The sequence below is a fragment of the Centroberyx affinis genome, unplaced genomic scaffold (assembly GCF_046629955.1).
Source record: "Centroberyx affinis isolate AG114_WGS23_722 - 3 ecotype Tasmania unplaced genomic scaffold, CSIRO-AGI_Caff_v1 ptg000399l_1, whole genome shotgun sequence".
Taxonomy (NCBI): Eukaryota; Metazoa; Chordata; class Actinopteri; order Beryciformes; family Berycidae; genus Centroberyx; species Centroberyx affinis.
Genome location: NW_027279067.1, coordinates 576,584 through 593,415, shown reverse-complemented (window position 1 = coordinate 593,415; position 16,832 = coordinate 576,584). Strand labels below are relative to the sequence as shown.

The window sequence follows — 16,832 nt, the reverse complement described above, 5'->3', positions numbered from 1 at the left end:
TGCCTTTGTCGTAAATTTTAAGGGTAGCTTTTCCATTCTGGCAAGCTTATTTCTTGATACTCTATAAAGAATGAAATTGCTGACAGCATATTGGCATCTGAATAAGGTACTTGGTGATAGGTAAGAGAGATTGAAATGCAAGTGGGGAACACTGAACTGTGAGATGCACTGATTGGCAATCAATGGTCCCTGATTTAACCCGAGCTACGGTTGGTATGAATAAAAGAAGGACACTTGTGGTTGTATTCAATGAGGTGTCCGCACACATCAAGTTGAGGAGAGCCTCTAACAGTTCTGCCTTATTCCGAGGAGAATGGAAAGCAATGACTTGTAGGTATAGATTTATACTAATGGGAACAAACACTAGAAGAAAGACATCAATGGTTTCTTTTGGAGTTTATTGACCAGGGTCTTACCTCCACTCTTTCTGTTGCCACTAGAACATAAACTACAACACAACCACCAATATTCACAAGAAAAAAGAAAGAAAAAAAAACTTAATTTCAGACATTACTTTTCACTCTTCAACAGTTATAGTTTGCAAATATTATATGATAATGTTTATCGTCAGTCTCTACCTACATATTTCAATTTGCACCTTCAGAAAGAGAATGTGAGAATGACGTGATGATGCTATTTTGTCCAATCTGTGGAAAAATGTGCTAATTGGAGAAGCACCTTAACAGGAAAAAAAGATTTCCGCAAGTAGCATTAGATTTACATGTACTTGTTAATTTAGAGGCACTAAACACTAAGGAAAGTCCTGAGCCTTAAGGCTTCAAAAAAAAAACACACAACAGTCAGACATCAGAACGTCTGTCCACTACTGTGTGTTGATGTAATATTTTCTCCCTGTCAGCTCCAATACTGGGACACATCTGGTGACACCCGTTCCCCTTTTTTGTTTCCCTGCGGGACAGTTTGATTTACTGTCTGCGTGGCATGCCCTTTTTTGAAGGGGAATCCATGGCATTTCGAAAATCTAATCGCAAACGGGCAAACATTTTTGTGCAAAATCTATAAAATGTTTTCTAGTGTTAATCCATAAACCATCAATATAAAGTAGATGTAAAACAAGCAGTTTCCTTTATTAAAATTCATGGTGTTGTCTGGAGGACTCAGAAGGCCTAGATTCTAATAAGGTTTATCCAAGTTGACGAGGAGGTGCCTTCGCCCTCCCTAGAATAACAGTCACAATGATGATATTTGGACGCTGGTGATGAATGTTTTCATAACTATATCCTCCAGGCATCTCTTCCCAGTGACCTGTGTCCTTTGGAGATGTCCACAAGCAAACACTATCAGGACAGATTACATGGCTAATAACAGCCTGCAGATGAGCGATCACTGGAGGCTACATGGGGGCAGCGGCTGTGATCTTGTCCCAGATCCAGCTCTTCTGGGAGGGTGGTGGGGGAAGCAATAAGGGTACTGCTGCCACCAGCTGCAGGCCAGCTCTTATTTTGATTAAAACAAACACACACAGCCATAGCAACTGCTCTGTTTTCTGCTGCTTTTTGTGTCTAGAGGGACCTGTGCCACTCAGGCGACTACCAAGGCTCAAAGACACGAGTGTTACAGGGATATGAGGTTGGCCTGTAGCCACAGATGGGATTGAATTGTCATTGTGTATAATGTCACCTATAAAGCATCATTCAATATTTGAATAACCAGTCTTGACAAAGCCTTGCAGCCTATAGATGGCCTTGATGTGTAATACAGCTGTATACCACCCCAAAGTTTTCGCCTGCACACTTATCTCAGCCGTCTCTGCTTAATTACTATATAATTACTATTATTGTGACAAAAAAACGATTTTTGTTCTTAATTATTTGCCCAGTCAGCCCGGTTAAATATAGGTCAAATAAAATAAAGAAATAAAATAAAAACAAAGTTGCTCTTCTACTGTAATGTGTGAATCATCCGACCATGTCATCATTAGCGTGATGACAATTATTTAGTAATTAGAGCTTGGTTACACAACACAATGCTTATTTATTTAATGTTAGTGGATACTGAATTGGCACAGAGATATGTATTATGACACAGTATATAGCTTCAGCTGGTTTATTTTTATATACATGCTTTATAATACTCCATGTGGAATCTAGTAATTACTTTAAAACGAGTTAGTATTGTGATTGAGCAGCATCTGAGTCATGATGTGTCAGTCTTAAGCCTCTAGCATTTTTGCTGTAATTATTTTCAAATGCCACAGTTGAAGAGGTGGAAGTGGTGTTACTTTTATAAATGTTGAAATACAGTATTTAATTTTCTGCAGTCACATGGCATGTGCAATTAAACTAGCTCAACGACTGTGCATCCCTTACAAATAAAATAACTTTATCAGGACTATGCAGATGTCATTGATTAATTCAACTGTGGTGAACTGTGGAAATTATGAATCATATACACTATGAATGTTTTCATTACCTTAAAGCCATTTTGATCTACAGGCTTATGCTTAAATGCTTGAAATTTGTTTATGTAGACAAATATAAATAGTGAAGTTGATGCCTATGTATGAATTTCTTTCCAAAGCTTCGCCTTTCCATCAAGGCAAAGGGCAGCTGCTTTAAAGAATCTAAAATATAAGATAGTTTTGATTTGTTTAACACTTTTTTGGTCACTGCATAATTCCATTTGTGTTATTTCATTTCAAAATAAAGATTAATGCGTGTGTCCAAACTTTTGATTGGTAGTGTATATATGTATTTTTTTTCAAAACAGATTTTAAACCTTATACAATCATGTTTTGTCCCACACAGCGTCAGCACCTGTCTTTATCCCCAATCCCGTTCGGGTCATTGCCACACTTGGAAAAGATGTATCACTGGAATGCAAACCCAGAGCGTCACCCAAACCACGGATAACATGGAGGAGAGACGACCGACGGATACAGCCAAGCAAAAGGTAAAACAACTCTTTACTGCACTGCACTCTCAAAAAGGAGATGAGTGATTTTTACATCTTTAATACATAATGGGTACCTCATTTTGGTTGTGTCAGTTACAACACATCTGTTTATCGAAGGAATTATTAAATGTTGTTTTATTGATCTGTGAAAGGAAATTCCCCTGGAGCTAGTAGGGTTTCAATGTCTTGCTCAAACACACTTCAGCAGGACGGATGCTTGCCGACACGGGGCTTGAACCCGGGTTGAAGCTCCGCCTCCTGACTCACCATGCCACCCTGCTGCCCAGGGACAACATATGTGTTACTTTGCAGCACAACAGACAATATTTACATACACGTATGTTATGTTGAAAAGTAACAGAAATTTGTGTTGACTAATAATAATAACACATTTTATTTATAAAGTGCTTTACATGATACTCAAAATCGCTTTACAACAGCTAAGGGAAAAATAAATGCAAATATATAAAATATATCAAACAATTGGTACAATAATGATAAATAAATGAGGATAAAATAATGACATGAGTATGCATGATCTGAGGTGGCGGGTGGGGGTGTGGCGATGGAGAAACTAGACACAGATGTGTTGACACATCCTTTGTTTACGTTTAGAGTTTACATTATTGGTTAAACATGAAGACTTTCATCTTCAGATGAAATACCCACTATTAGAAAAAGAAAAAAAATCAAAATCATTGCTCAGCATAAAAATTAAACTCCAAAAGGAAACATTATTGAAATAATTATCTGTCCTTTATATACAAAATAGCAACATTTTGGATGTATATCAACGTCTGGAATGAAACCCTTAAAATATTTTTAGACTTCTTTTTAGGATTAACTTTGCTTTTACCATTGAGATAGACCATGCACATTTTCTATGCAGACCGTATTAAAATTACTGGAGTTCTGTATTATAAATAGTAAGAGTTTACAGAGTAGAATATTATGAGATGAGTTAATTGCCCTTTGAAATATGTATGAAGTCATGAAAACACTTCTGTTTCCCTCAGTATCTTTAGATCATGTTTCACCGTAGTTTCCTGACTTGAACTCAAGTTTTATGATTCCAGCTCAGGCCCTCAAGGAATTGTTTACATGTCTTGTTTTAACACATCACAGTTTCATTACTGTAACTGAAATTAAGTGTCACTGCTAAAATAAAACACCTTAGGTACCAGCAAAGCTCTGGAGACTCATCCTCAACCCCACCTCATACTCAGGGACGCTGACAATTTAGTCCCTACAATTGCATTTGGAATTCGCATGCAGTTTGATGCATCATCTTTTATGAGAAACATCTCTCTGCTGTGCCTAGAGGGGGTTGAATGGGGCGATGGTGCATCAATCAAACTGAGCGACAGTGCTGAAATTATGAGTCACTGCCGAGCATCCCAAGTTGTGAATGAGAGAACAGGACCTTTGTTTATCAGCCAAGATCCAGCAATCCGTTCAACAGCCTAGCAGCAAGGGCAGCCAGTTGATAATCAGATCCTCAGTGTGCCCCCTCCCTCAGAGGCAGCGACAAGCCGTACTGCCACAAACAGGTGGATGAAACTAGCCGTTCAAGAATTTGTTTTAACATGGTAATTTTGGAGGTCAGTACTTTCATTTTCGCTTAAAGGAGAAATCGTCCTCAATGGTGAATTTTGAGCGCGCTGTCTATTTTCTATAAAATAGGTGGCTTCAGTAGGACTGATGGATGGGGATACGTTAGTGAGTGTGTTGCCCTAAAATGGTGATTAATGACCTGGCTTGTCTGGATCTGATAAAGCATTTGAGGTATTTGTCAAACCCTTTCAAATCTATTTTTCAAAGTTGTCGACATACACCAGAGGGAGATCCATACCTGCTCCAACACCTTGATCTTGTTTTCATCTAACTTTAGATAAAGTCTTGTCTTAAGACAGAAAATTGTTCGCCAAAATATTGACAAAGTAGTTAGTTAATCTCTCCCCTCAGAGTAATTTATCATTCGTTATTAACTGCTGGCATTATATAGGTATATGGTTCATTTTGTTCATAATCTCAATTAAAGAAATTGTACAATCGATAATTGTAGCCAATCCCATGTATTACTCTTGAGTTGCTATATCGTCAATACTTTTCTCATTTAGAATTTAAAAGCAAATCGACTTTGATATAATGTTTCTTGCTACTAAACAGCATAGTAGAATGAATGAACTGAATAGTACAGTATCTTAAGAGAGTTACTCCTCATTATTGCCTTGTGGAGGTTGATCCTCCTCTGGAAAAGCTGAAATAAACAGGACGAGCCATGAATTTTCAGGTCTTGGCCAGGGTGACTTCTGCAAGGATTTCCTGACATTACCTATAGTAAAGTAAGGAGTTTATGGATGGAGAGACGTTCAATTCTGGGAAGAACAGGGGTGGAATCGAAACAGCTTCACGTTTATCTGCCATTGACAGCTGTGCTGACTTAATGAAGGTTTGTAATTAACATGGATTTCCGCTAATGTTCAGGGCTTTTGTCTCTTAAATAGAAAGTATTAATCCCATTAGTTTGAAAGTACGTGGCAGACTCAATTGAAACCCAAAGCCTCTTTTTTAAGGGACAGACAAAAGGACAGCATAATTTGACAATTCTATAAAAAAAAAAAAATGTTCAAAAATGTCTTATAGGCTGCTGATTTTAGTATTCAGTATTTATTCATTTGATTTCGCCTCAGAAACCTCGCTTCATATATAAAAATACTTCCAAGCACTATAGGTTGCTGTGATCTTCTAATGTTTTTTTTTTTTATTTCCTAAGGTTGAATTAATTTGCATATTTTGTATAACCAACAGTCCCTATCATGTGTCCTTTCTGCCTCAGTGTCCTTGTCGGATGCGGATTCCCTCCCTAATTTGAAAAATGTCTCCTGGCTGCAGATTGCCTCTGAATTGTCTATGTGTGGCAAGATTTTGTCACGCCTCCATGAGTTTCTCTTTGCCAATTTCAATCACCTTGCCCATGATGAAAGAGCTTAGTGCTGTAAATATGAATGCCAAACAATATGAATTAAATTAAAAGACAAGAGAATACCCCACTCCCCCATCGTTCGGATTGTTTGATTTGGGAAGAAATTGAATTTCTAATAAAAAAATAACTTTGTAAATATTCATCCCCTCTGCCACAGCCCAAGCTCAAATAAAAATGTAATTATAAATATTTAGATATTAAATGAAAGGAGTTGACATTGGACACTGAGAGGAGAAGAGTGACTTGCTGTAATTTACGATGCTATATTTTAACTTGATCTCCACTCCATAGCCATCTGCTCACACACCTGCTTCCAGTGTTTTGGAATACAGTCAGATCCTATTCGCTATCTGACGTCAAGCACTTTATTGTAAAGCTGTTATTGACAAGTCAGAATGAAATTTTAATATATTGCTGGTGTCATTCAGCTGAATAAGGGTTGCTGGTTGGTGAATACAGGCTTGGTGTTTATCATAGCTGTATTAGGTTTGTTTTTCCTCTCTATTAGACTTGCATTTCCCAAGAGGACAGCTGGGTGATATGCAAGTCTGACAGCTTTTGCTCTCGATTCATTGAATGCAGCAGTATTCAGGGTTTGACAGGTGGATTCACGAGCGCTGTGCAAGATGAATGCACCATTTAGTTAGATTGCTCTTAAGAAAAGTTTAATGCAGAGGCGCCAAGAATAAGGAATTGTATTTATTCACATTGTATTCAAGTTGTTATCATACCAGTGCTCTCCCCAAATTTTTGTTTCAACAGTTGCCTTTAATGAAGTTAAAACTCTAATTATGCAAATGGAAACCTAGTTTGCTCTTTCAACGGCACCAGGAACAAAATAACTGTACCTAAAGTGAAATTAAGCTATCATCAGGGAATTATTTTCATTACCCTGTGTCTCTGTTTTCTTGACATCAATATTTGGGTGACAGATTTTTTTTCTCCTATTGAACGTTTGTCCCCCATTAGCTTAATCCTTATTGCTAATAGCATCTGTGTTTTAATCCTACTTGAGATAGGGCTATTTAATGGTATCTGGAAATCAGTTTCATTAACGCATTTAAATTGTTGATTGATCTTGACTAGAAACGGCATTTGTTAAGCAATTTTCTCTTCGCTGTTTTCATGTTACCTTGTTGAAGGTTACACAGCAAATACAAACAATGGTCTTGACTTTATTTTCTGCAGCTTAAGTCCTCTGAGCCTTTTTCGTAACTCAACCCACTAACTGTTAGACACTTTGTCCTTCAAAATCAGTGACATGAGCTTGTAAACAGAATTTCACTTTGCTTTAGATTCTCCAGTGGACTCATGCTTATTTGCCAAATATCTCAGTTGTTCTCTTCAACTTTTGTCCCACCGTCCCACGTGAATTTCACTATTCTTGTAGCCCTATATGACCGCAGACATATAACCTCATGCCTTAACTTGTAGTTCAGCTGTTCATACGTGCATTTGTTTCTCATACCTGTATTGATTTCCGTGTCCTTTCTCACAGGATTATGTTGTTACGGAACAACAGTCTGAGAATTGTTAACTCCAGCCGAGCGGATGAGGGGAACTATGTGTGCCGGGCAGAAAATATGTTTGGCCGGGCGGAGATGACTGCCATGCTGTGGGTAAAAGGTAAGTGATGCCCAGGGGGGCTTTATTTTCTGCCAAATTAGCACAAGTCGGCCACCAGTAAACAGTCCCCAATGTCATTTTTCCCCCCACCTTTGCTTGGGTGCCAGGGAATTTATTGTGCTTGCTCAACCGTGAAGCAAGGGCTTTCACATTCAAGAATCATATTACAAGGACACACTTTAACAGTGTAAAGGCCTGTCTCATAGATGCACTGTACACAGTCCCGATCAGAACAAACCAGGATGTTTACGTGACAAAGGTGAGTGTTTTGCCTGCGTTAGCGTCAGTTCTCACGATTTGTCTGGCAGTAATGTCACAGTCGAATGCAGCTGCTTGACGCTAGCTTTGGGTTATCCTGAGATGACAGTGCAGCAGCTTTGTGCTTCCAGAGGCCATGCGTGTGGAGCTTAGCCCTATCAGAGTGGAAGTGACCGTGGGGGAGAGCGTGGTGCTGAGCTGCAAGGCAACACATGACACATCGCTGGATGTGGCCTTCCAGTGGCTCTTCAACCAGAAACCAATCAGCTTTAAACAGGATGGAGGCCACTTTGAATATATCCAAACAGTAAGAGCAAGAGTAAGAGCAAAACTAACACTAAGAGTAAATCTGTCTGTCTGTCTGTCTGTACGTCTGTCTGCCTGTCTGTCTGTTTTTCTGTTTAACTATTTATCTATCTCTTTATTTCTTAATATAATGGTCTGCCTGCCCAAACAGGTTAATCTTGTGGAAGTCGGAAATCCCTTTTGTTGTCTCTTAATTCTGCTTCATAATTACTGATTTTAGGCACAGCTCTTTGCACCACACACTTGTTAAACCGGAATGAGAATCAATCCTGTTAAAGGTCAGACAACCCCCGGTGTCATCATGATTAAAGACCTGCAGTGAATCACACGATCATGTTTATCAAAGTCTATAAGAGCAGACAGATCAGCCTGACACCATTTTTAAGGCTCCTCTGTGATTTATCCCCTCTGAAGTAGCAGTGCCATGCAGGTGCAATGTTCACGCCTCTACCAGACCTGACCAAGATTTGCAGGTCACATTCAAAACACCTTCTTTTGTTTACTTCTGAATGGCACCTCTGAAATTGTACGTTTTTGTGAAAATGAAAACACAAGCAGAGACTGACAAAGACTGGCAAATTTCCTTTGCAAGGAAATAAGGACGTAAACACAGTCAGCTATTGATTTAGACTGAGTGATGGGAAGATAAAGTGTTGGGCTTATAACTATGAAAATGCTTATTATTACCTCTGTAGACATGTAACATTTTCTACTATGCTACAGGTGAATTCAGTGATTCAGTGGATTAGTGCTTTCTAAAAACATGGAAACTCATACATTAACACCAACTAGATAATAGTTTTTCCTTATTTCCATTTGTGCTTTTTTCACTAGTTAATCACATTTGGTTTACTTGGGGATTGTTTTCAGCAAACTATAAACAAACTGTAGCACTCTCCATTCTGTATAGGAGGTTTCTGCATGTTGATTAGGAGATGTTCCACACTAGTTGGTTCATTAGAATTGTCTCTGGTAAACAAACGAGAATCAAACACAAGACAAAAAACAGGCTTACAGACTAAGACTCAGAAATAGAAACTTTTAACAGGAACATGCATTCATATTCCACATTTCAAGTTAACAGATAGCATTGTCGTTACTGTTACTTTGAGATTACATAGAAATTATGATTTAAGATGTATTTAGCTGAGCTGTTTTTTTTTCTTTTTTCTACATGTCCCTTTTTAGATGCATCATTAGTAAAATTTTAAACCGAATGCAGATATAACTTGTGTCATCTTGGGCACTATAATCTCCCAAGGTCTCTCCCAAGAGTCCAGAGAACCAAGAGTCAAATCTTTGGTGTCATCAAGTGAGATTTGGAAGCTGCTTCAGTGAATAAATCCACACAAGCCTTCCAGATACTTGCAGGGTATAACTCCAGTAACTGACTTGCATTGCTACCAGTCTATCATAATGCCTCTAAGCATTTGTTTGAGTCAACATAGCTAACATTGTAACAGGGCAGCAGAATCAAGTGTGTAAGCCGGCGTGTTTTTCTTACTTAGCCGTGCCTCTTTGTGTGTGCCTACGGAGATATTGTGAACTCATTGAAGGTTTGTTCACAGAAAGGCTAACAATTCTCAACCAGAAAATGTGTTAATACTTCAGAAATTCAACCTAGGTTCTATGGGAGTTGACAAAATCAATGTCATATTCATATGCAACTGGGTAGTGCAATTGTTAACTTAGTAGAGTCCTTGGCTCTTCTATTTCCAGTTTGAGGCTTGTTTATGTAGACGATTCTAGACTAAACTGTCCAAAATCACAGGAATATATTTTTTTCTTTTTTCTTTTTTTTTGCTGTAAGTCAAAACAAACTTAATCTATTTGTATTTTTTAACAAAGCAACATCATATTTCCCTCTCCATAATACAAATAAATAGAATAATCAGTACTTAAATGCGTAAAATGAAGTTAAAGAGAATGTTTGCAAATGAGAACAACAGTCCTGTTCATGCCATTATTACTTAACAACAGCAGATGTTAAATCCACATCTATCTTAATGCGTCCTTTGCTAGCACCCATGCTCTGGAGAGAAAGTATTTGCTGTGACAATCCTTTACAGGCACAACAGATTCCTGGCTGATGCATGGTTTGTAATTTTAATCAGGTTCCGTGCTAAACAGCTGCCTGTAGACCTTGAATTATTCCCAGTCTTGCCTTAGGCATTTCTCATTTCAACGGACAGAAAATACTTGTAGCAGAAGAACGTAGCAGCAAGCAAGCTCCTGAATTTAACAGGAGCCTCTCAAGCCACATGAGCCTCTACAAGATGTAAAGGCATCACACTTTTTGGTGTCAAGCATGTTTTGGCTGGGTTTATACCTAACTTTTTTTTTTTTATTCTTTGCTTTCCCACTTGCAGCAGTCCTCGACAGTGGATCTGATGATTAGGAGCATTTTGTTGAAGCATGCTGGGAAGTATGGGTGCCGGGCCCAGACCAGTGCTGACACCGTATTTGCAGAGGCTGAACTTCTTGTTAGAGGTGAGCTTGTTATCTGTCACTGCACCCTGGGCACTGTAACGTCTTTGACATTCTTTAGTAGAGGCAGCGACTCACTGTCCCTTTGCTTGATGCCTGTACCTTTGAAGTGGAACTCCACCCTGAACAGAATTCACTTGTTATTCCCATCTTCTTGGAAGGTTTAGTCAAGCTTTATGGACATGAACAAGTGTTTGCCAAAACTATACACAAAAAAGCAGAGGTTTTATGATGTCAATCAGAAAGACTTTTTGATTTTGCTCCAACAATAAGAGACCAGCTAAATGGACACTATGACGGTGCCCAGTTTTCCGGGAGTTTATATTCTGGTTCAGAGCTGCTGCATTACTATGAAATAAAGTTAATTTATTCCATGTATCTAGAAAATTAGCCTCCAATTCGTTGCCAATGGAGCAGCTCCAGGAAGTGTTGGTTAATTACACCAGAGATTAGAGACTTGCTTCTGGTGAGGACAATCACTAAATGACTATTGCTCAGATTATTGGCCCCATTTGGCCATCTTGACTAATTTTTTATGGTCACTGTGAGTCTGACGCGATCTGGACAGACGGTCGGCCTGCATGAACAGTTTAATACTAGCAGTTAGGCAGATTGGCAGAAATGTCTAGTGATCAGGTTTAGATTCTATTATCGTCAAAGGCTATTTCTGATTATTGCTACCAACATAACCTAATGTTTATTGGCCATGCAGCTCCTGGTATGTTTTTGATTGTCTTGTGATGACACAGTAATACATGTCTTGAGGCTATGACAGGATCATTTAGTGTGTGATCCTCTATCCTTGCCACATGGCCTAGTAAGCGCACCTTTTTCGATGGCATGGCAAGAAATTTTGAAGACCAGTCGTCCACTGAACTCAATTTCCACAGTTTTTTAAGATTATAACAGTCCTCTAGTGTGTCTGAAGCCTTAGTTGTGAGTTGTTGAGGTTTGCAACTGTCCAAGATCATGGCAATGGCAATAGGAATAACATAAATGAATTTTGTTTTAGGGTGGATTTCCCCTGAAGCCATAACACATGCAAGCAATGATTGTCATGACACCAAAGGTGGAGAGATGTGGGGGAAAGGTGTAGAGATGAATCAATTTATTCACTGTCTCCAGCGAGAGTTTCATTTTAGTTTTAATAGTTTTTTAGAATAGTCTAAAGGAGTCTCAGTAGTCTATTGGAAACGCATGCTGCCTGACCCTGCACAATGTAATGTATTAATTTCCCACAATGTTATTTCGCGGATTAAATATCTTATTAAAGTAGTCCTTGCAAAACTGTCAATACCAACTAAATTGAGCTCAATGGTGCTTTGAGATTTCAGGTTATCATTGACTCCGTTCTACTGTATGTAGTTTGATGGTTTCAGTGACTGTTGCTGAGCCTTTTAACACCAAGACAGGAGAGCTTATTTCATGGTGTTCGGCCAGACTTAAAGCAGGGCGCTATAGTGACACAAAATGCATATTAATGTCCTCGAATGCAAATGTACCTTTCAATGCAACCTTCTAATGGGCACTTCTTGGGGACACAGTACATTGGTTTTCATTGAGCGTACCAGCTGCCAGCTTTTCATTTACAGCTGTTCCCCCTAGAGTCCTCAGACGTTTGCTGCACTTGCAGATTACATTTACTTCTGAAGGCTGAGGTAAACATATGTTCGGTTGTATTAAAACAGAGAAAGGTCTGCCACACAGTTATGCTCAGCAGAACTGGCAAACTGCCTCTGAAATGCAGGAGAAAAAAAAAAGCTTCAATATCCCTTAATCAGCATGAAATCCTTGGCAACCGATCTATGTCAGCCCAAATCCTGGTTCAGGTTTGTAAGTCGTTGTGTTCTTGTCTCTTGTTTGTTTGTGCTGAGATTACAACAGGGAATTGACGTTTTCACCATATGCACACAGTTGCACATCCTCCTTTATGCTTGCATGATTGCGTCCATTGGCTTAGCTAATAGCAACGATGCGTGATGAGGACATGGCAATATGCACCAGCTCAATCAGAATTCACTCAAACAGCGGAGGAGACTGTGTTTTTTTTTTCTTTCCTTCTGTTTCAGCATTTGTGCAGCATTAGCGGTCTAGCTGTTAAAGCCTGTAATTTAGCCGGTGTGTCTCCTGACCTTCTTTCCACTAGGTCCCCCTGGACCCCCTGGAGTGGTGATAGTGGAGGAGATCACAGACACCACAGCAACTCTGTCCTGGACTCGTGGGCTGGACAACCACAGCCCTATCAGCACCTATAATTTACAGGCCCGCAGCCCATTTTCATTAGGCTGGCAAACTGTCAGAACAGGTAATCAATAAGGAGCAAAATGCAGCCTCTGGATCTGAGAGGGTGGATTTGGGGCCGTATACAAAAGCCTTAATCCTGTCCAAAGTCTTGTGCAGAGAGGTGAACCAGCCTAACCAGTGCAAGGTTACTGTTAAACGAAACATAATAGAAATTCAGGTGGCATAGGGCTCTTAATTAGACTCCTAAAATCCCATCCAGCAAATAATGGGATGAGCTTACTTAACCCCTTTCTCTGCAACAAACTTTGACTTGGGTTTCTTCTCAGATGCCTGTATGAAAAGTTGAAATGCTGTCCTCTTTTCAACTGTCATTTTATGTTGGCTTGGCTGTTGTTCAGAAGAGCTTAGTAAAAAGTCAGTTGAGCTTATATTAAATGTCAATGGTTTGAATTTTATTCTCTGTCATCTCAAAGGTTAGTGGGAAATTAACCTCTTTTGGCTTGAATTATAAAGCTAATCCATGTTCATCCAATAAGAATGCGCCCTGGAATTTTTTGTGTTACTGTCAAAAATGAAATGACAATTTTTTTTCTGTACCTAGACAGAAAAACCATCAATTATTATCATTTAGTGTTAAAGGATGATGGCTTGCTAAGCATTGTGTGTAATCCATCCTAATATGCCATGTAAGAATAATAGCAGAGTTTAAGATGTGATTATGATTCATCCCCATAGATAGATAAATCACACTTTGCATACATTCCTCTCACATCATGTCTGTTCAACAACATTTAATTTGATAAAGCACAATTAGGCCTCTGTGGTGCATTGTAAGTGTTGAACTTGTTAAGATTAGCATAAAGGGAATGGGGCTTTTAGCTCCCAGTCCTTGCAAACAGAGTTATCAGCTCATGTTTGAGGAGCAGCTTGCTTGACAGAGTGGCCTCGTTGTGCATCGAATGATAAGACCGTAAGCTCCACTGTTTCACTGAATGTATGGCCCCTAGTTAGCATAGAGAGACTTGTGGTTCATTTGTGTCATGGATATGCTTTCAGTCAAATGTTTGTTTATTGTTGCAGGATCAATATTGACAAAGCTTGATTATGGCAACCCTGGAGAAACTAGATTACTTTGGTTACCTGCTTGTAATTCAGTTCAAAATACATTCATAAAACCTGATCAAGGGATTCATAACAATAAAATTGAACATTCATGAATGCTGATTCAACACCTAAGTCATCTTTCATAAAGTATTCATGCAACATCTATGTGGATTGCAGCATATGTGGGTGCCAATTTTCTGGTCAAGCATTTAAAACTGTATAAAAATATATTAAATATATTTGCTTTCCTTGACCACTACGCTTTCTAATTGAATTGTTTAGTCCACTTTAGCTGGGATGGTTACATCAAGGTAGAGCTACTGGTATTCTAGTTGTTATTAGTTAGCTGGTACTGGTATTCTACTTGACTAACTAGCGAGTGGCTACGAGTCCAGCACCAAAAACTAAAATTATTGCTAGCTTCCTATAGCTACAGTATGATATATACCAGAACTCTTTGCAATGGCCAATAGTGTAAGACAATTATCTTTGTATATCTTTATTTGTTTGGCAAATAACAAAGTTAAGGATATAATACCTACGATCAGCAGGTTGTGGCACCAAATTTAGTTTTCACATTTCTGTTTTCAAAAGTACAACATTCAAAGAAAGATTTTTTTTAATTATTATTTTGTTTTTTTGTTTTTTTGTTTTGTTTTGTTTTTTCAGTTTTATAGCATGTGAATTTTATTGCTGTGTCTCTATGTCCCTCTGACAATAGATTGAAATTAGCTTTTCTATAATGGGTCTCACTTATGAATGTGCTCTAAAGCTGCTATGAAGCTGTTGTTCAGGCATTAAGAAAACGTCATAAACCAGGTTTCAAGATAGTTGTCACTACCTTGTTCATGCTGTATAAATACACTGAGCCACAGTGAACCTGGAGGGAATGTGTTTTATGTCATGTGTAGTTCAGTCGGCCTTATTTAGCTGTTATGTGGTGTTTGTCATGAGTACATAAAACTTGTCCACAGACCCTGACCCAGTCACAGGGGACATGGAGTCAGCCATGGCTGTGGAGCTCAACCCCTGGGTGGAATATGAGTTTAGAGTGGTGGCCAGCAATGCCATCGGGACCGGAGACCCCAGCGCACCCTCAAGAGGAGTTAGGACTAAAGAAGCAGGTAAAAGCCCTCAAGCCATGAGTGCTGGATATACTGCATTCAAGTCACATCTTGAAAAAACATAAGCAATCCTCCTGAATCCAGGAACTCATTCTATAATGTGTTGAGAGCACATTCCAGCCGATGATTTATAGTAGCTGCAGAGCTTAGCCGGTGCCTCGACACACCACTCATATTCCCATTGTTAACACGTTCAATTTTAATTGGGCAAGAAGTTGAAAATAAGCTGCTTACATGAATTTCGACAAGTTTAGTGTTTCTGCTAAAGCAGCCAGGCCTTCATGCCCTGAGGCAAAGACACAGCAGAATAAACTATTTATGGCGAACAAAAACTCACTGAGACAGTCTGGATCAAGTGTGCCGCCTCACTAACTGCTCATTTCTCGTCTATAAAATGTAATAATTACAAAGGTCAGTGGTCATTCGGAAGTGGCTTATTTAACCACTGTCCTATCTCTTCAGCATAATTAACAGACTAATTACTGTATCTAGTAACAGTTTTGTTAATCCATCCTTAGGACCGTGTGCCGAATGCTAAATCATGGGCAACTGTCTGAGGAGTGTTGTTTTGTTGTTTCTGTATTTTCATCTTTTCTACTGTACACAAAAACGTATTGAACTGACTTTGTACTGTGAATGCAGTCCGTGTCTCAGCAAAAAGCTGATGCAGTGTCTGCCTTTTTTGTTTCATGCAGTCCCGTCGGTGGCGCCAGCGAACGTTAGCGGAGGGAACGGCCGCAGGCATGAACTGGTCATCTCTTGGGAGGTAAGGCCCGCTGCCAAACTCACTCCAAAGCACAAGTGTGACAACGCATATCCTGTAACACAAGTGTTTGTGTAACATTTGGCCAAATAGCTCCTCACCAGTAGATGAGCACAGTGAACACAATGCTCACATTCTGGCTTGAGCTTTTAGGGCCGTTATCACTGTGGAAATACTGTGCTTTTAAACTAGGCTGAGCATATTTTGGATATCTTTTGAAACACTGGGTCTTGTCTATAATTTAAGCAAACTTTCCTGTTGCATCTAGGAATGTCCATGAAATTCAAATGGTAGGATATTCTCAAAACTTTTCAGCAAGGATACAATATGTATCAACGTATTAGAGGGGCCTTTAAGGTGCTTAAAATTCATCATGATAACTTTAAAAATCTTTTTCATGTTTCTCAAGAAATTCAGGCAGAAAAGCCATGGATCATATATTAATTATACTGAACATCAAATGGTTAGCTAATTGTTATTCAAAGTTTATTGACGTTTTTGAATATAATTTGAATCATCAACATCTACCATCTCTAGCCATCTATGCCTACTTCAAATGCAGAAATCAATGTAATTTCAGTGCATTGATTTGCTCACAAATTAAAAACATGGTGAACATTTCATAATGCTAAAGATGTTGTTCACTAATATGCAAGGTAGCTTGCTTATATCATAAACCCACCATGAATGTCTATGTGAAAGGAACTCCATAATATAAAAGATATGTTGTGATAGCTGCTCTGTTTTCCTGGAAAGTGAATTGCTGTGTTGTGTTATGCAAAAAGAACAGTATCACACCTTCTTACTTGTTCTTACCTTTACACCCCAAAACAAACTATTAAAAATGTCATTAGTTTTCATTGGAGGCAATTGGTAGTCAGCTGCATTCAAATAGCTGATCAGATAATGCGAAGGAGGAATTGAAATATAGTCTTTGTTCATCTGTCAAAAGTGAACTTAATAAAAAAATATCCTGGTTGATTTGTTGCCAACTAGTGAGCAAATGGGGAAGACAAAA

At 38.8% G+C, this 16,832-nt stretch overlaps 1 protein-coding gene across 1 annotated transcript in view; it reads left to right on the top strand.

The window, feature by feature from the left end:
- cntn5 (contactin 5) overlaps nucleotides 1-16,832 on the top strand; it is a 38,745-nt gene that overhangs the window by 10,613 nt on the left and 11,300 nt on the right. The window contains exons 5-11 of the mRNA XM_071516351.1: nucleotides 2,769-2,913; nucleotides 7,401-7,528; nucleotides 7,918-8,093; nucleotides 10,462-10,582; nucleotides 12,726-12,884; nucleotides 14,902-15,051; nucleotides 15,747-15,817. Of these exons, the coding sequence (XP_071372452.1) occupies nucleotides 2,769-2,913; nucleotides 7,401-7,528; nucleotides 7,918-8,093; nucleotides 10,462-10,582; nucleotides 12,726-12,884; nucleotides 14,902-15,051; nucleotides 15,747-15,817 (950 nt within the window). The remainder of the gene's footprint in view (nucleotides 1-2,768; nucleotides 2,914-7,400; nucleotides 7,529-7,917; nucleotides 8,094-10,461; nucleotides 10,583-12,725; nucleotides 12,885-14,901; nucleotides 15,052-15,746; nucleotides 15,818-16,832) is intronic.